Source organism: Chlorocebus sabaeus, chromosome 24 (assembly GCF_047675955.1).
Source record: "Chlorocebus sabaeus isolate Y175 chromosome 24, mChlSab1.0.hap1, whole genome shotgun sequence".
In the NCBI taxonomy this organism is placed as follows: Eukaryota; Metazoa; Chordata; class Mammalia; order Primates; family Cercopithecidae; genus Chlorocebus; species Chlorocebus sabaeus.
In genome coordinates this window covers 1,043,157-1,058,624 of record NC_132927.1, presented here as the reverse complement: position 1 = coordinate 1,058,624, position 15,468 = coordinate 1,043,157, and the positions used below count along the sequence as shown (strand labels likewise).

The 15,468-nt window shown below is 41.0% G+C and overlaps 1 protein-coding gene across 6 annotated transcripts in view; it reads left to right on the top strand.

Moving 5' to 3' along the window:
• The window catches only part of STXBP6 (syntaxin binding protein 6), a 255,205-nt gene extending 240,172 nt beyond the window's left edge, over positions 1-15,033 (top strand). For all 6 annotated transcript variants that reach the window (XM_007986356.3, XM_073010863.1, XM_007986357.3 and 3 more), the window contains 2 exons: positions 5,077-5,234; positions 11,590-15,033. In XM_007986356.3, coding sequence (XP_007984547.1) covers positions 5,077-5,234; positions 11,590-11,613 — 182 coding nt within the window. In that variant the 3' untranslated portion in view covers positions 11,614-15,033. The remainder of the gene's footprint in view (positions 1-5,076; positions 5,235-11,589) is intronic.
• The last annotated feature ends 435 nt before the right edge of the window (positions 15,034-15,468 follow it).

Below are 15,468 nucleotides of genomic sequence, written 5' to 3'. Positions count from 1 at the left end.
GTAGAGCCACTCATCACAGGAAGCAGAACAGTGTCTAAGTGGCACTGAGTGGCTTTGGGACTGAAAGGAGACCAGGCTGTCAGGGAGCCAGATCTCTATGTAACTTTTCTTTTGCTAATATGTGTTCTAGTGGTAGAAACACTGAGCAATAAAATTGTCACAGAGTGAAAGCAAAAAAAAGAAAAAAACACCGTCTCAGGTGAATCCTACCTTTTTGTATCCTGTGAAATTAATTTGCATGTCACTTATACCAAACAAGACTTAATTGTACCTTATGTACTACCCATGAAAATAACTTTGCTAAGAAAAATAACTCAGTAGATGTGAATAGAATAGGGCCTACTTCATCTACGCAAAGAATAAATTATTATTGAATACTTTTGGCAGATTATATGAGAATCACTAATGTTCCTGGCCTATAAACAGATTAAATATAATAGGTCTCCCTGCCAATTTTTGTGTTTGTTAGAACCCTTATCTATTTTATACATACATATTTTCCCAAAATTCAAATTGGTTTTCCTCTAAGTTAGTTTAGATAAGTGGGGTTTATTGGATAGTTATTCTTAAGTGGTTAAATTGATTATGGAATAGAAGTAGTTCAAGCAAAACTATTAAGAAATCTCTGTTTTAAAAGAGTGTTCTTAAATGAGCACGTTGACTCAGCACTGAGTATAGATAGGCATATATTTATCATTTATATTTTAGATTATTTTCCTGCTGCCTTATTTTCCAAACAGGATGAATATTTTACATTTCAAATATCTCTATGTGTATTTCATAGAAGTAGCTGCTGAAAATTCTGTTGAAATTGCCTTTTACTAGCAATAGAATTAAGGATTTTAATTACCAAGATACACCCTGATGTGTAGCGTGATCAAATGAAATTATGTTGATAATTGAACTGTTGGTGTATTTTATGTGCTTCTTAAAAAGTTTCCTCCTTTCTCTTCACTTATCACTTCTCAATATACTTTACTCTTTTCTCTCATTTTTCTATACATTTAAATTTCTTTTCATTGTATTCTCAGTGACTGAACACAATGCTATAGCTTTATCTCCAGTTGCTCTCTCAGTGAAGTCTTCTAAATCACTTAACGTAAAAGATGTCAGCATATATATATTTTTAAAAGCACACGTTAAGTGAAACTGATATTAAGACAAGATCAATGAAGCAAGATTGGTCTCTGCTGTACTCTCCAGAGACTAATTCCAAAAGTAGTTGACTTTATTTGCCATGGTTGACAGCTTCTCAGACTGCTTGAATAAATTTGAGTATTAATGTGCTTCCTGTCTATTTAGAAAGAATTACTATGCCGTCTGCCTCAGGAGGCTGCTTTATTTCCAGATTTAATTCAGCACAATATGATGAGTCCCAACTTTTGAGTTAGGCGTCCTATTTACAAAACATGTGTGATTTAATAAGTATGTGTTCAACTCCCTCTCTGAGCAACAGGCTGTGCTACACATAGCAGGATATACAAAGGTATGTAAGGAGTATCTTCTGCAAGCTTCAAAACACTTAGACCCAAGATAGTCGAGAAGAGAGAGTGACATGCAATGGAATTGGGTGTGATGTGCCATTTGTTTCAAAGTTACATAGAAGATGTAGTCTTAAGGGGGGTGGAGGGACAAACTTCCATTGAGTACCTGCAGACACTGCATGTACATCTTCATCTCCACAGTAGGCACTTGAGGTAAATGATGCAACCCACATTTTACAGATCAGACAAATTAAATCACTCCCTTAAAGTCATTCTGCCAATTGTGTCAACATAATAGTGCCTGGCACATAGTATGTACTTCATGAATGGTTTTGAATGTTGAATAAATCTTTCAGGGAAGCAATTTTCAACATACACCAAGAGCCTATATGTGCTTTGAACCAGCAATTTTATTTCTAGTAATTGTCATAGATGTAAAGATTGTGTGTATATGTGAGGCAGGAGGTTGGTAAAGAGGCAAAGTGTAGAGAGCTGTATAGGAGGTGACCTTTAGTTGTGAGGAAGGTGTCTAGACTAGACTCCCAGATTTCTGGCTGGATTAAGGACTTGGGCAGATATTGGGGTTGTTCACTAAGCAGGGGACCCAAAGGAAAAGCAGGTGTGAAGGGAAAAGATAATGAGATGAGGTTTTGACTTACTGAACTCAAGATAATTTTGGGTCATTCTGTTGGAGTTTTCCATAAGAAAACCTATGGGCCTGGAGCTCAGCAGCATGACCTAGTGAAAGATAAGGATTTGGTTATGGAAGTCAAGAGCTGGATGAGATTGCTCCAGAGAGAGTCTGTAGAATGCAAAAGAGAAGAGAGTGAGGGGAAGAACCCTGGGATTATAGTTTGAGCAAGAGGATCCCAGATAGAAGAAAATAAGTCAGCAGAAGATCTTGGTCAATAGAAGAGAAATATTAAAGATTTAGGGAATTGTCAACAGAGCGAAATGATGTACTCAGAATTTGTAATCCAGCTGGGAAGTCATTGCATCTACAGGTGAAAAAGTCAAGTAGGAGAAGAGTTGCCCGTGATTGTACTTAATTAAGTAACCAAGAAGGATATAGATATTATTTAGGGAGTTGAGTGGAGGGAGAGATTGGAATTGACGTGAAGCTTAATAAAGGTGATGGGACTTAACTTGGCCTAAAATGTGGGTAGAATTGAAACTGGAAGAGGTTATTTCAACTGAGGAAATGAAATTTGTTCAAATTCATCCTGATGCCTGAAAATAACAAGGTGGATTTCCTATTTGCAGTAGTCAGCAATGTCATCTTTCAACAGTGAAGACAGCACCTAGTTCTCTATGAGTTATAATGACTCCTGCTAAACAGTATCATATAAAACTGAGTGTGATGTTACCTGACATCATGTGCAAGATTAATTTCAAATAACAAAGCAGCAAGGCTTATGTGTAGTGGGTTCATTCCAGAAACACGATGTGAAGATCATGCAGGTCAATTCCAGTGGGAAAAGGCAAGTCTTGGTTATACACCCTCTTAATTTTATAGTAGCTAATTCTAAAATCCTTTTGATGTAAGGCAGCTATTCCTAGTGGTGAAGTTGCAGCTTCCCTGCCATATCTTTTCCCAGTCCCCTGGTGGCTAAGCTGTGAATAAATGGAAGGAGACAGAAAAAGGAGATTTTCTTGTGCCCTCTCCCAACTCCTCTGCGCCCTTCTCCATCTTCCTGTTCCACCCCATTGGCCTCTTCCTTTTTTGAGAAAACTTGACTTTCGATGTGGCATGGGTAATAACTCTTAATTTACCAAGAGGAGTACCTTGAGGACAGAAACGGTCAGGCGTTACCTTGAGAAATAACCTGTCAAAACCTATCTGTATACCAGTCTGCCCACAATTCTGTCTTAGTGATTGCTTCTCTGGACCAGCACCGTATCTGCAAAGAACAAGGTAGAGAATAAGGAAAAGTCACTGGAAAACCAGGCTCAAGTTCTGTCCCTGTCACTTCCCTAGTGATACAGTCTCGTGCAAGCCTCTTAACCTCTGCTAGTCTCAATCCTGTCAGTAGAATTGTGACAATCAAGTGAGATAATATTTGTGAAGGTGCTGTATGATTGCAAAGTGCTATTCAAGTGTTGAGCATATGGATAGGCTATTATCATAGTTATGAGTATGATGTGAAAGCAAAGGGGACCAAGATTTCTCCTCCTAAATCTGTTCTGAAGACCGAGACCTTTCATTCCAACCTTGCATTCAACCAGATTTACCTAGAACCTGCACTTCCTCTGCTCCCTGTTTATCTGTGCTGATTTATCTTGGTTCATGTAGTGCTTGATGCAACTGAGTAACACTGAGTTAACCCCATTCTCCTCCCCTTAGTGCATAATTGAATCCCTTGAAATCCATCATTAAAGAAGAAAAATGGAAAAACATTTACTAAGTGCTTCCTCCAGTCAAGGCACTTTCTTTGCCTGAGATCCTTTTCCACAAACCACAGACAGTGCCCAAAGAGGAGAAATTAAGAAACCTTTGCCACTGAGACCAGTGGAAATTGCATTTCTATTAAAAGCTGTCTGTGGCTGGATGTATCCATCCCAGGTACAAAGTTAAATGATGTAATAAACTTATTCAAAGGCATAAAGCCGTTATATAAAATGCCATTAAATATCTCACACTCAATGTTAACAAAATACAGCTATAAATTTCCTTTGGTTGTCATTTTGCAAGTTGCTATTTCTCAGTGATTTATGCATCGGCAAGTTCTTCACTATTGAATATTGCTGCCCAATCCTGGCAAATGGGATGTCAGGAATGTGTGACCCTTTGAGATGCAATGGCTTTCAACTTTCTTGGTATCACCACTCCTGAGTTTGGAAGTGCCAAGTTTCTTCTAGGGCTGGTTTCTATCACTGTTTTGTACCTGCTGGTTAAGTGTGGTCCTGAGGCTCTGTGTTTCACATACTAGAGATCAGAGGTAAGGAGTCCCAACCATCCGAGCCATGGTACAGAATTCAAGGTTGGGAGCAGACACATCTACTCTGTGCTTTGAGACTGGATCATAGCTCGTACATGAAGCTGTACATTTTGGGGTGTTCTTTACTTGCTGGATGAAGGGGTAAAATGAAGAAGAGGAGTTGGAAGGAATATATAGAGCATTCTGTCTAGAAAAGTTCTGTGGTCCCAGTTTTCCTATGGTTATTCACCAAAACCACAGGTCAAAATAAAATAACATAAGATCCAGATATGTCTCACTGAACTTTCCTAATTCTGTAAACTTGTCAATGTTTTCATTTACCTTTGCAAGCCAAGTTGTAAATCCAGACAGGCCCCATCCTTTTGAGCCTCATCAGATACTGGCAGAATGGAAATAACTGGCGTGTTAGTGATGGGATTATAAAGAAGCATTTAGGATTTTCCTAGGTCCTGCAGTCAATGGCTGTTCTTGCTGCAAGTGCGTCAGTCAAACCCATTCAAAAGAAATGTTGTCGGCCTGTTTCCTAGACACTAGACGAGCGGGCTTTCTGCAGTGTGACCTGCCTTCCTCTTACAGGGTACTCACCCTGCAGGAGTCTGGTCACTGTGGGTCAGCCGAGCCAGCTTCTGATGCTCCTGGTCTCCTCCTTTCAGGAAACAGCATCCTCCATTCAGCTGCCGACAGCGTGACCAGCGCAGTGCAGAAGGCAAGCCAGGCCTTGAATGAGCGCGGAGAGAGATTAGGCCGAGCAGAGGAGAAAACAGAAGACCTGAAGAACAGTGCCCAGCAGTTTGCAGAAACTGCGCACAAGGTGGGCCAAGAGAGGGGCGGGCTTCTCAGCTCTGGGGTGTTGGGGAGCTACAGTGCCAAGAAACTTTATTTCAGTATTTTCCTGTCATGAGATACAAAATTGAGCTTTTTATTTCCCCTTTATGTAATTCCCATCTGCTACTTACTAAACACCTGAGTCGTGGAAAATTTCTTCTTGTACCTGGTTTCTTTGGCTCTTTTCTGATGTCCTCATCCGTTTCTCTGACCTTCTGATCTTGGATCTTTAGGAACTATGGACCATTTTTAGTTCCTGCTCAGAAGTTTAGGGCTCAATTATCGAGGCACAGAATAGTGGGCGGGGGAGAAGAGATCAGGTCTTCGAATATCCCTGCCCCACTTAGCCAACACATGGAGGACGTGAGGCTGCTGGTGCTTGCTTTTCCATCCTGTCCCTTTCTCATCCTGAGTCTGCCATTGTGTCCTTATCTCTTCACCAGACACAAAGCAAGCCCTAGTCCCAGGGAACTATGCACCTCGGGGCTAGTTTTCCCTCTGAGAGGGGTGGGTTGTTATTTCAGGGCCTCAATTCTGGGGCTCTGAGCTTGACCGGACCAGCGCTGAGCTGCCAGCAATACTCCCTGCTGCCCCTGCATCCAGAGAAGGGCATTTCCTGCTTGACTGAGTGCGCACTCTGCACATTCTCATACTGGCCGAGAACTGCGCCTTTTAGAAGGGAAAGGGGCAGTTTTTATTGGCAGCCAGCTATCTAAGGCAGTCATAAACCAAAGGAAAGAGAGGCCCTGTTGGTCAGGTGATAAAGAGGATTTATTACTGTTCTTGTGTTTCAGATCAAAGGGCAGTTTTTTTCTGGTTAGTGGTTTGAATTTAGGCTCCCAGAAACAACATCTGCTGATGACTTGTGTTGGCATGTCAGACTTACGATCTGGCCCTTAAAATACCCTTTTCAGGTGACCTTTTGGGAAAAAAAAAAATAACTGGCTTTAACAGAAACCCCACTTCTGCTGAGGAAACAAAGATGGATAACCTAAAAAGCAATGAGAAAAATATCCCCAGCTGAGTTGCGGTGACCTCTTCTGGAGGCTCACGCTCAGGTCCAGCTGGGGATCCAGCTCTGAGTGGATGACTCCTGCCTCCTCTTCCTGCATCCCCTTTGTGCAACCCTGTCTTGTCGTCTTATTCATTCTCTGTCGTGACAGGGTCTTAATGCACTGTTGCCTGTGGGGCCCATTTCAAGTTCCTTCAGGGAGAATTGGCCAGATCTGCCTGAAAATGCAGACAGCCCTGCTGGAGGCCAGAGCCTCAGATTGCTGCTGTTGGTGCAGATGCAGAGAGAGTGAACTTGGATTTAAGGTCTCCCTAGTTCCTTCCTCCTTTCTCCAGTCTCTGTGACACAGAGATAATGATGACATGGAAATGCTGGCATTATAGCGTCAACTTCTTTAACAACAACAGCAGCTTCCGTGATTTCAATGGGAGAACGGGTACTGGAAATGTGGGGAAACATTTAAGTTACTGAGTTGGGTAGAGAAGGCTAAAGGGAATAACTTTATAACAGTCTTCAGTTCTAGGAAGGGTGATAGTACAGGCATTTATCTTTCATGTCTTCCCACACAGAATAGAGCAATCAATAGTGCGCTGATAAAATTCTGCTAAAACAAGAATTTAGGTTAATGATTAAACCATGAACCAGGTTACCAAGGAAGATTGTGAAATTGCTCTTCCTAAGGTGGAATAGACAATACCTGGATGTCATCCACGTAGGCGTCCCTCCCAGAGGGGGCTGTACAAACACTGGATTGGATCACCTAACCAGATGGCCTCAATTCTTGACCCTGGTAGCCCTGTTTCCCTGATACTGTGGCCAAGTTTGCTGGGTAGTTGGGAAAGCAATATGGAATAGTAGTTAACATCTTGTGTTTGAGTATAGCTCTGTCATTTACCATCTTGGTGACCTTGGGCAAATGCTTCATTTCTCTAAGCCTCAGTTTTCTCATCAGTAAAATAGAGCACTATTCTTTATGAGAATGGTACATACCTCCTAGAGTATTCAGAGAATTGAATGAGTTCAAAGCTATTAGCACAGTATGTAGTGCATATAAATCTAAATTACTATTATTTGTAATCATTTTCATATATATATATATATATATTTTTTTTTTTTTTTACTGACCCTGCCCTATTCAGTCACATAATGAGCATGGTTAAGGGATTGGAGAATTGATACTGGTGATTGAGGATCCTCAACACAGGGACAGGGAAGGAATGGAGGAGAAGATTTTGTACCTCCCAAACCCGAAGGGAAAGGGGGTGGGAGGGCCTCCTGCTAAATGCTGATACTATCTAAACACAGATCAGCCCTTGAAACAGGACCTATCAGGATAGAAACTAATGCAGCCACCAAAGGCAAAGGGGTCTCTGGCTTGACCAGTGGGAAAATGTATTTCCAGCAGTTACCTGCTTTCACTCGGGAGAGGTGAGGCATGGACAGCTTGTGTTTATTTTGGTTTCCCCTCCCTTAGGTAATCTTGGAGGGAAGAGGAGGGGTTACTAGTGTCTGTTAATGTGTATGAGAGTTGGAGAGTGTCATGGCCAGACTTGCAGTTGTCTGAAACTGGGATGTGTGCCTATGAATCACTGGCGCTGGCAGTATTCCTAACAAGCAGACTGACCTCTCTAGATAAGGTGTGGTTATTTTCCCAGGGCCTAGGACTCTTGATTTGGACCTGCTAGCATAGGCTGACCATGAAGATGTCATTTTACTGAACAAGCCACAGCCAGGCCTGCTGGTGAGGGGAGAGTTCAGAGATGGAACCCAGGCATTCTACCCACTAGACAAGCATGGCTCTGTTGACTCAGAAGGAGTAAGTTGTGCTTACAAGTGGGGGCCAGAACACATGGCAGAGTCCTGAGCAGAAAATGGCAATGCCAGGTGGCAGCTCCTAGAGCTGCCAGTTGAATAAGGGCACCCAACCCCAGCTGGAGAGTTTGGCACACCTTTGTAGAGTCCAGTAGAAAAGGGTCTTTGGCCTTCTAACTTGTTCCAGGACTCCTGCAATGACCCAGGTGCAAAAGTGAGTGAATCACTTTTGTATAACCCTGACTTCAAAATATGCAGGTGTTTGTCGTCTACAGTGCAGATAGAAAATGATCCTTTCCCCTCCACCCCCCCAGACTGACTCCCCTACCTCCACTCTGGTGAGCCTGGTTTGAGGAAGTGTGGTTCTTTCTTGAGCTCCTGACTTCAGGCAAAGTTAACCTTAGGAAAGTGACCGCAATCACAGAATCAGATCTGCTCACTTTCCCTTGCCAAAAAGCACAATGTTGCAGCAAGTGCAGTGCTTTGACGGCCCCACCATAGGCAGTGAGTCAGTAGACAAGAGCGTTACCCACACTCAGACATCCTCAGATGACATTTCTTGCAGAAAAAAACATTGACCCGCCCTGTTTTGCACTAGCCTATGTGTGTGGAGGAAGAAAGGCCATGTGGCATATCTCTCACTGGGAGGGAATGGCTGCCTCTATCCTTACTACCTAAGGAGCTCAGGTCTGGGTCTTAGGAGCACAGGTCTTGTAATACATAGTATTATACTATTATATTATTATAATATAATACTATTATATAATAGTATTATAAAAATAAAATACATGATTTTATTATTTATTATTGTTGATAAATAATAAAATCGTGACTGATACCAGGGAGATATACTGATACTATATCTCCCTGGTATCAGTCACGATTTTATTATCATCATTTTTTAGGTTGAGTAGGTTACATGCGGAGCGTTGAAAGAGAACTCTTTCCATGAGATATTAAGAACACAAAATATATCAAAAGGAGATTTTAAATTTTAACAACTCTGACACCTAAATTTATCCATTGGCATTTAGAGTTGGAGACTTTTTTATAGACATAAGAGGAGGCTGAGGTGTGGAGCAGCTGTGACTTTAGAGCTCAAGGTCATACAGCAGATTTGTAGCAGCAGGTATCCTGACCTCATTTCATGCAGTGCTCTTTCTGCTCTACCTCCCTGCCTTCCATATTCTAACACTCCTAATTCCTAGGGAATTTTTAAATGAAAACTAAAATGATACTACTTTCTTAGTACATTCAGGCTGCTATAACAAAATACCATCAACTGGGTGATTTATATACAACAGAAATTTATTTCTTACAATTCTGGAGGCTGGGAAGTCAAAGATCAAGGTACTGGCAAATCCTGTGTCTAGTGAGGGCCCATTGTTTGATTCATACATGGCACCTTCTCATCATGCCCTCACATGGTAGAAGCGGTGAGGGGTCTCGCTTCAGCCACTTTACAAGTACACTAATCTCATTCGTGAGTGCTCTGCCCTCGTGACCAAACTGCCTCTCAAAGGTTCCACCTTCTAATTGTATCACCTTGGGGGTTAGGTTTCAACATAAGAATTTTGGGGAAACACAAACATTTGGTCTATGGCAATACTCAAATAGCAAAATGTTCAGTAACTGTATTTCTGCAAATCTCAGCTGGTCGTGGGCCACGGGCTCCCCTTAGCTCCATTCCAGATGTGCTGTCCTGGTTGCCAGAGTCTGGTTTGAACGGCAGCACAATCACTGCTGAAGATTAATGGCTGTGGGTAAATTGTCACAAGCCCATTAGTTGAAAGTTAACAGCTCATTGAATACCAGGACAGTAGCACTGATCAAATATTTATGGTCAGATATTTACTATGCACAACACTTAACCGCTCTGTGTTGATGTGATGGTCCATGTTGCTGAATAATGTATAAAAACTAGAAGCAGAGCAAGAAATAGAGGCCATACAGTGATGAGGTTCAGAGTGTGGCCAGGAAGTGGGATAGATCTAAGCTAGAGCCCTGGCTCTGCCATTTGCACCAACCTGGACTATATGTTTCCTGGACTATAAACTCTTCGGGGTCAGGAGTACTTAGCCACCTCTACCCTTCTTGGCAAGAACCCACATCACTCAGCACGACAGCCTGGGCACATTGGAACTTCCCAAGCCCTGTGTCTGACAGTTGACTGACTATCGGTTTCAGCATTGCAGAACATCTGTGGAGGTCTTCACCGGCATCACCAGACAGAGGTACCGGGAGCTCTTTCAGCTGAGGTTTCCCAAGCAGAGATTAACTTATCAACATGAGGACTGGTCCAAAAGTCCCCTCTATCACATGCAAACCTGGCCGGGGACACTGCTTGTGAGTGTTGACCCTGCCTTTGCTGGTGGCTTAGCTGAGATGGCAGCCCCAGGGTTATAACTTACTTGTTGCAGATGTCAAGAAGAGAAAGAGAAGACTCAGGTTGCCCTGGATTTTGCTGGAGAAATGGATTAGTGACATCTTCTAAAATGATGCAGAGCACCACTGGGTGAAATCAGTAGGATCGGCCTTACTAATTCTTAAAAGGCAGAGAGCCTGGCCAGGATGCAGATGACAGGGCTTTCTGCAAAGTTATTGCCTGCAGAGAATCACCTGTTCTTTGCTCAAAGGATTTCTGAGCCACAGAACCCTAACCCCAGTTGTTCCCAGCCCCAACCACAGGAATTAGTCCCTGATATCAAACTCTGGATACATGAGGAGTTACAGTTCAGCCTCTGCTCTGCCTTCTGGTTCACATCACTGTGTGGACTCCTTGGGAAAGATCTGGCTAAGAAAAGTAAAGACAAATTTAATTTTATATTCTGTACCTGCATATCATTTCCTTAAATACATTATCGTGGGCTGGCAGGCCTTGGGAAAATATTGACTGATACTGTGGTATTTTATGTTCCCATTTAAAAGACCTAGTATTTTAATAGACTATGTTTTACAAACACCAATGGGAAAGGCATAAATCAAAGTCAGGATTTGGTGTGTTTTGGCCCTCGTCAATAACACAATTAAATTGTGAAGGACTGTGGACTTGGTTGAATGTCCAGGCTGCATATTAAATAGATGGTTGTAGATTGTCTCACTAAAAGCTGTTGATTTTTAATACTTCATGAGATGCCAGTAAATACAATTCAGGGGTGTCGCTTCTCCTGGATGGCTGGGAACCCCAGCTGTTCCTAGGGTAATTCACTCATTCTGCCTGTCCATTGGTTTTTTCATTTGTTCCTTCAGTGTGATGAAAGAACACCACACAGCACTCCCTCCCGCCTGGATGCATACACCAGCAAAGCTGTCATAAGGAAGAGTAACAAATGAAATGTCCCAGGAACTATTTGAGAAAATGTTGCACATTTAAAGGTGCTACTGTAATTAGTAATGGTGATCTGCCACAGAGAGTAGAATTTTGTGCTGCTTCGCATTGTGGAGGTGGAGAGGGAGCAGCACAGGGAAATCTCCCTGCTAATAAAGTCTTACTTTTCTCATTCCTCTCTCTCCTTAGCTCGCCATGAAGCACAAATGTTGAGAAACTGCCTATCCTGGTGACCCTTCTTAAGAGAAACTGAAGAGTTTGTTCAGCAGTTTTTACAAGAATTCGGGACCTCTGCTTGCTTCTTTTTTCCAATATTTGGACACTTAGCGTGGTTTTTGTTTTTTCTTTTCAGATGTTAATGTGAAAGAAAGGGTGTTGCATTTTTACACTTCCCTAATGATCTTGCTAATAAATACTACAACAGCATCAGCTTCATTTTGGGTTTTTCCCTCCCCCCACTGTGTGTATGTGTGTATATGTATGAATATGTTTTCTTTATTAAAAAATATTTTTTGTAGTTCGAATGTGAAATTTGGACCAAATGATAAACTGCGCTGGGTCTAAACTGGCAACATGTATTTTTTTCTCTGACATGAAGCAGGAAGACATTTTAATGTGGTGACATCAGATGTTGTTTTTCCTAGATGAAAATGAAAGTCAAGCAGTGCTTAGTTTCACTCACTGTCCTTGCTACACTTAATTTGAAGATTAAAATTCTACATTGTAGAAAACAATTGGATTTATTGGGGAAAACAGCAGTCTTAGATTTTGCTCCTTGCATAGTAATCTTTTGCATGAACCATCACCTGCATTCAAAAATAAAAAATCAGAATCACAGATAGAAATCTCTTTCCTGAGTTACAGCTTAAATACTCTTGCTACTTATATCCAGGGTGTTTATTTGGAATTATCATATGAAGGATAACAATTTGAGAGTAAAGGCCTAAAGAAAAACCTACCTAAAACCCTCTGTGCATTCACAGATGTTTCTCTTGTCATTGTCATAGTGATGGTCGCTGGTATGGAAAAGCGCTTATATTTTTATCAAAAAATTGATTTGTCCAGATAAAGGTCTGTGTCAATGATAATGTGAACAAGTAGTACATTTAAAATATTTGTCTTGTCTTTTTACAGTCATGCCTATTTTAAAGACACCTTCATAATGTCCTTGGGAAAGGGCCTTTAGTTTCTTGGTATCTGGATTTTGGAGGTTTTGATGTTGTTTTTGCTATCTATTTATTTAATGTAATTTAACCTGTGAGTTTCTTAACAAATTGCATTTCATGGCAGTTGCACCTTGCTTGGTCTGATATAAAACACCACAATCACGAACCTTTACATTGCAGTCAGTTTCAATACAGTTAGTCACACACCTCGTGATTTTCTATTACTCAAGATAATAAGGGGCTTAGAGTCTAGAAGTTTTGTTTCCTAGAGGGTTAAAATGCTAAACATAAAAAAGCTGTGCTTTTTTATGAAACAAGGAGACAAGCTGCACATCTCAGACCTATTGTAAGCCTACCACTGCAGCGCATTGATTTTTAAGCTGCCTGAATCTTCAGGACCCCTATCTATTCCATCCTATCCATTTTGCCAATTGAGTTGATGTGTATTGCAGCCTCTTACATAGGAGCATAAGATGATTTTTGGATTGTTAATACTGATTTAAATAGCTTAAGTTCTCCTAACTAAGCATTCCCAGGGAGAGAGAAAGTTTGTCTGTTGGGGGAAAAAATATCAGATGGTGCACATTAAAAAGGAGATGAGATTTGTTGGAGACAAATTTTAGAAACCTTTTAGATGATCCAACTCAAGAAAACCCTCTATAAAATTTAATAAACTATATAAGTTAACTATAATATTTTATACTTTCTTGGTGTCTTAAAAGTTTAAAGAAGCGAGGAACATGCCATTTGGTGAGTACTGTTGGAAGCTATTTTAATTTCTAGGAAAAGCCCCAAATATCACTCCAAATAGACTTTGCAGACCTCAGCTCAGAATACACACACACACACACACACACACACGCACACACACACACACACGCGCACACACACACACACACACAGAGAGAGAGAGAGAGAGATGTATTTATCTTTCCAAACGGGATTCTGGTTTCAGAGAGAGAGAGTTGGTATAAATAATTGAAAGGATAAATCTAAAACCCCCTGACAATCCGCCAAATTCAAGAACAGAATTAGTTGCCAACTCTCTAACAACAGTGTTTGGGAAGCTGCTTCTAAAGTAGCTGAGGATGAGGTCATAAGCATACTGTGAAACCCAAGATTCTTCTTCCCTGGTAGAATTATAATAGTTACTCTTGATACATGTAACTATTCCATGAGTTGCCCTCTTTCCTCACTCTCTGCTTATCCTTTTAGACCTAAGTCTCATTGGAAACAGCCTGAATTAGAAGAAAGCCCACCTGAATCTTTATTAGCCCCTCTAATGATTAGTTTCCAGGCTGTGTTCACACCTTTGACCTCTCAGTGTCAAAGTCCTACCTAGGCCTCCCCACAACAGAGAGGGCTGTAACAGCAATCCCTGCCCCTCCTTTACCTCCCAGCCTCCTGCAGAGGAGCCCAGTGATAACACATGTGAAGTTCTTTGCTATCCTTTTGTAGAAGGTGCTGCAGTACAAAGTGTTTTTTTTGGTTTTTTTTGTTTTGTTTTTTTTGAGATGGAGTCTAGCTCTGTCGCCCAGGCTGGAGTGCAGTGGCCGGATCTCAGCTCACTGCAAGCTCCGCCTCCCGGGTTTACGCCATTCTCCTGCCTCAGCCTCCCCAGTAGCTGGGACTACAGGCGCCCGCCACCTCGCCCGGCTAGTTTTTTGTATTTTTTAGTAGAGACGCGGTTTCACCGTGTTAGCCAGGATGGTCTCGATCTCCTGACCTCGTGATCCGCCCGTCTCGGTCTCCCAAAGTGCTGGGATTACAGGCTTGAGCCACCGCGCCCGGCCAGTACAAAGTATTAATACAGTCTGACTTAGACAAAATAACTCTCATCATTTGGGACCAGTTTGTTTGGCTGAGCTTGTCAGAAGACATTTCATTTGTTTGTTTCATTTCTGCACTTCTCTATGGATTTTGGGATACTGTATTTCTGCGAAGGACTTACTGTATGGACAACTCATAAAGGAAAAAGCTTTCCAGTATTACCACTTCTTCCTGGAATATAGCTATAGTATTTCTCACTAGTATTATTAGATACCTGTGTACAGAAAGTATGCAGTTATTCAGGTTAATGTTTCATATTAAAGAATGTATTTGTAAAATGTAACATGATCAGTAGTTACCTTTTTTCAAGCTCTGAAGAAGTTCAGATTACGTGTTAGACTTAAATTACAGTGAAATCTGTTTTAATACTACTTTTGTGGCTAGCAAAGGTTGTGTATCTATTTAAAATTATTTACAGGATGCCCTAAATAAAGGGCATTAAAGATAGGTTTAGCTCTTAATTTTAGAAATTGTGACACTACTGATGTCTGTGGTACAGTTATTAATTCTTCAGAAGTTCTCTGAGATGTCAAATACAATTTTTGTTTAATTCAGAGATAAGTAACACCTGCTTTATTGATTCACTATTACAGCAAATCCTAATTTTGTCATTAAATATTTTAACTCTGTGATGAAATTTGTTTCTTGCAGTTATTTATGAAATCTATAAAACACTACCAGATAAGTACATGTCACCACATTTTTTATACTAATAGGAAAATCTTACGTGCCTAACGGGAAACCTCAGAACTAGTATTAGCATGATGATAAAATGTCATTACATATGTTCTAATGGAAAAGCTTGGAATGTAATAAAGACTAAAGAGCTAACCTTAATCTAGACAATGGGTATCTATTCAGCAAGTTTTTTTTTTTTTCCTTCTCCTGGGTGAAGCAATTAAGCTGATTAATAATTACCTTTCTCCCAATATTAGTGATGTGCGCCATTCGAGTTCATATTATAGCATGTGCCCTCATTCAGCGAACTAGTTTCATGCCCTGTTAAATTGGAAAGAAGACTTGCTTGTATTGTGTCAATTTATTTTTATGGGAAAGCAAATGCAACATATTG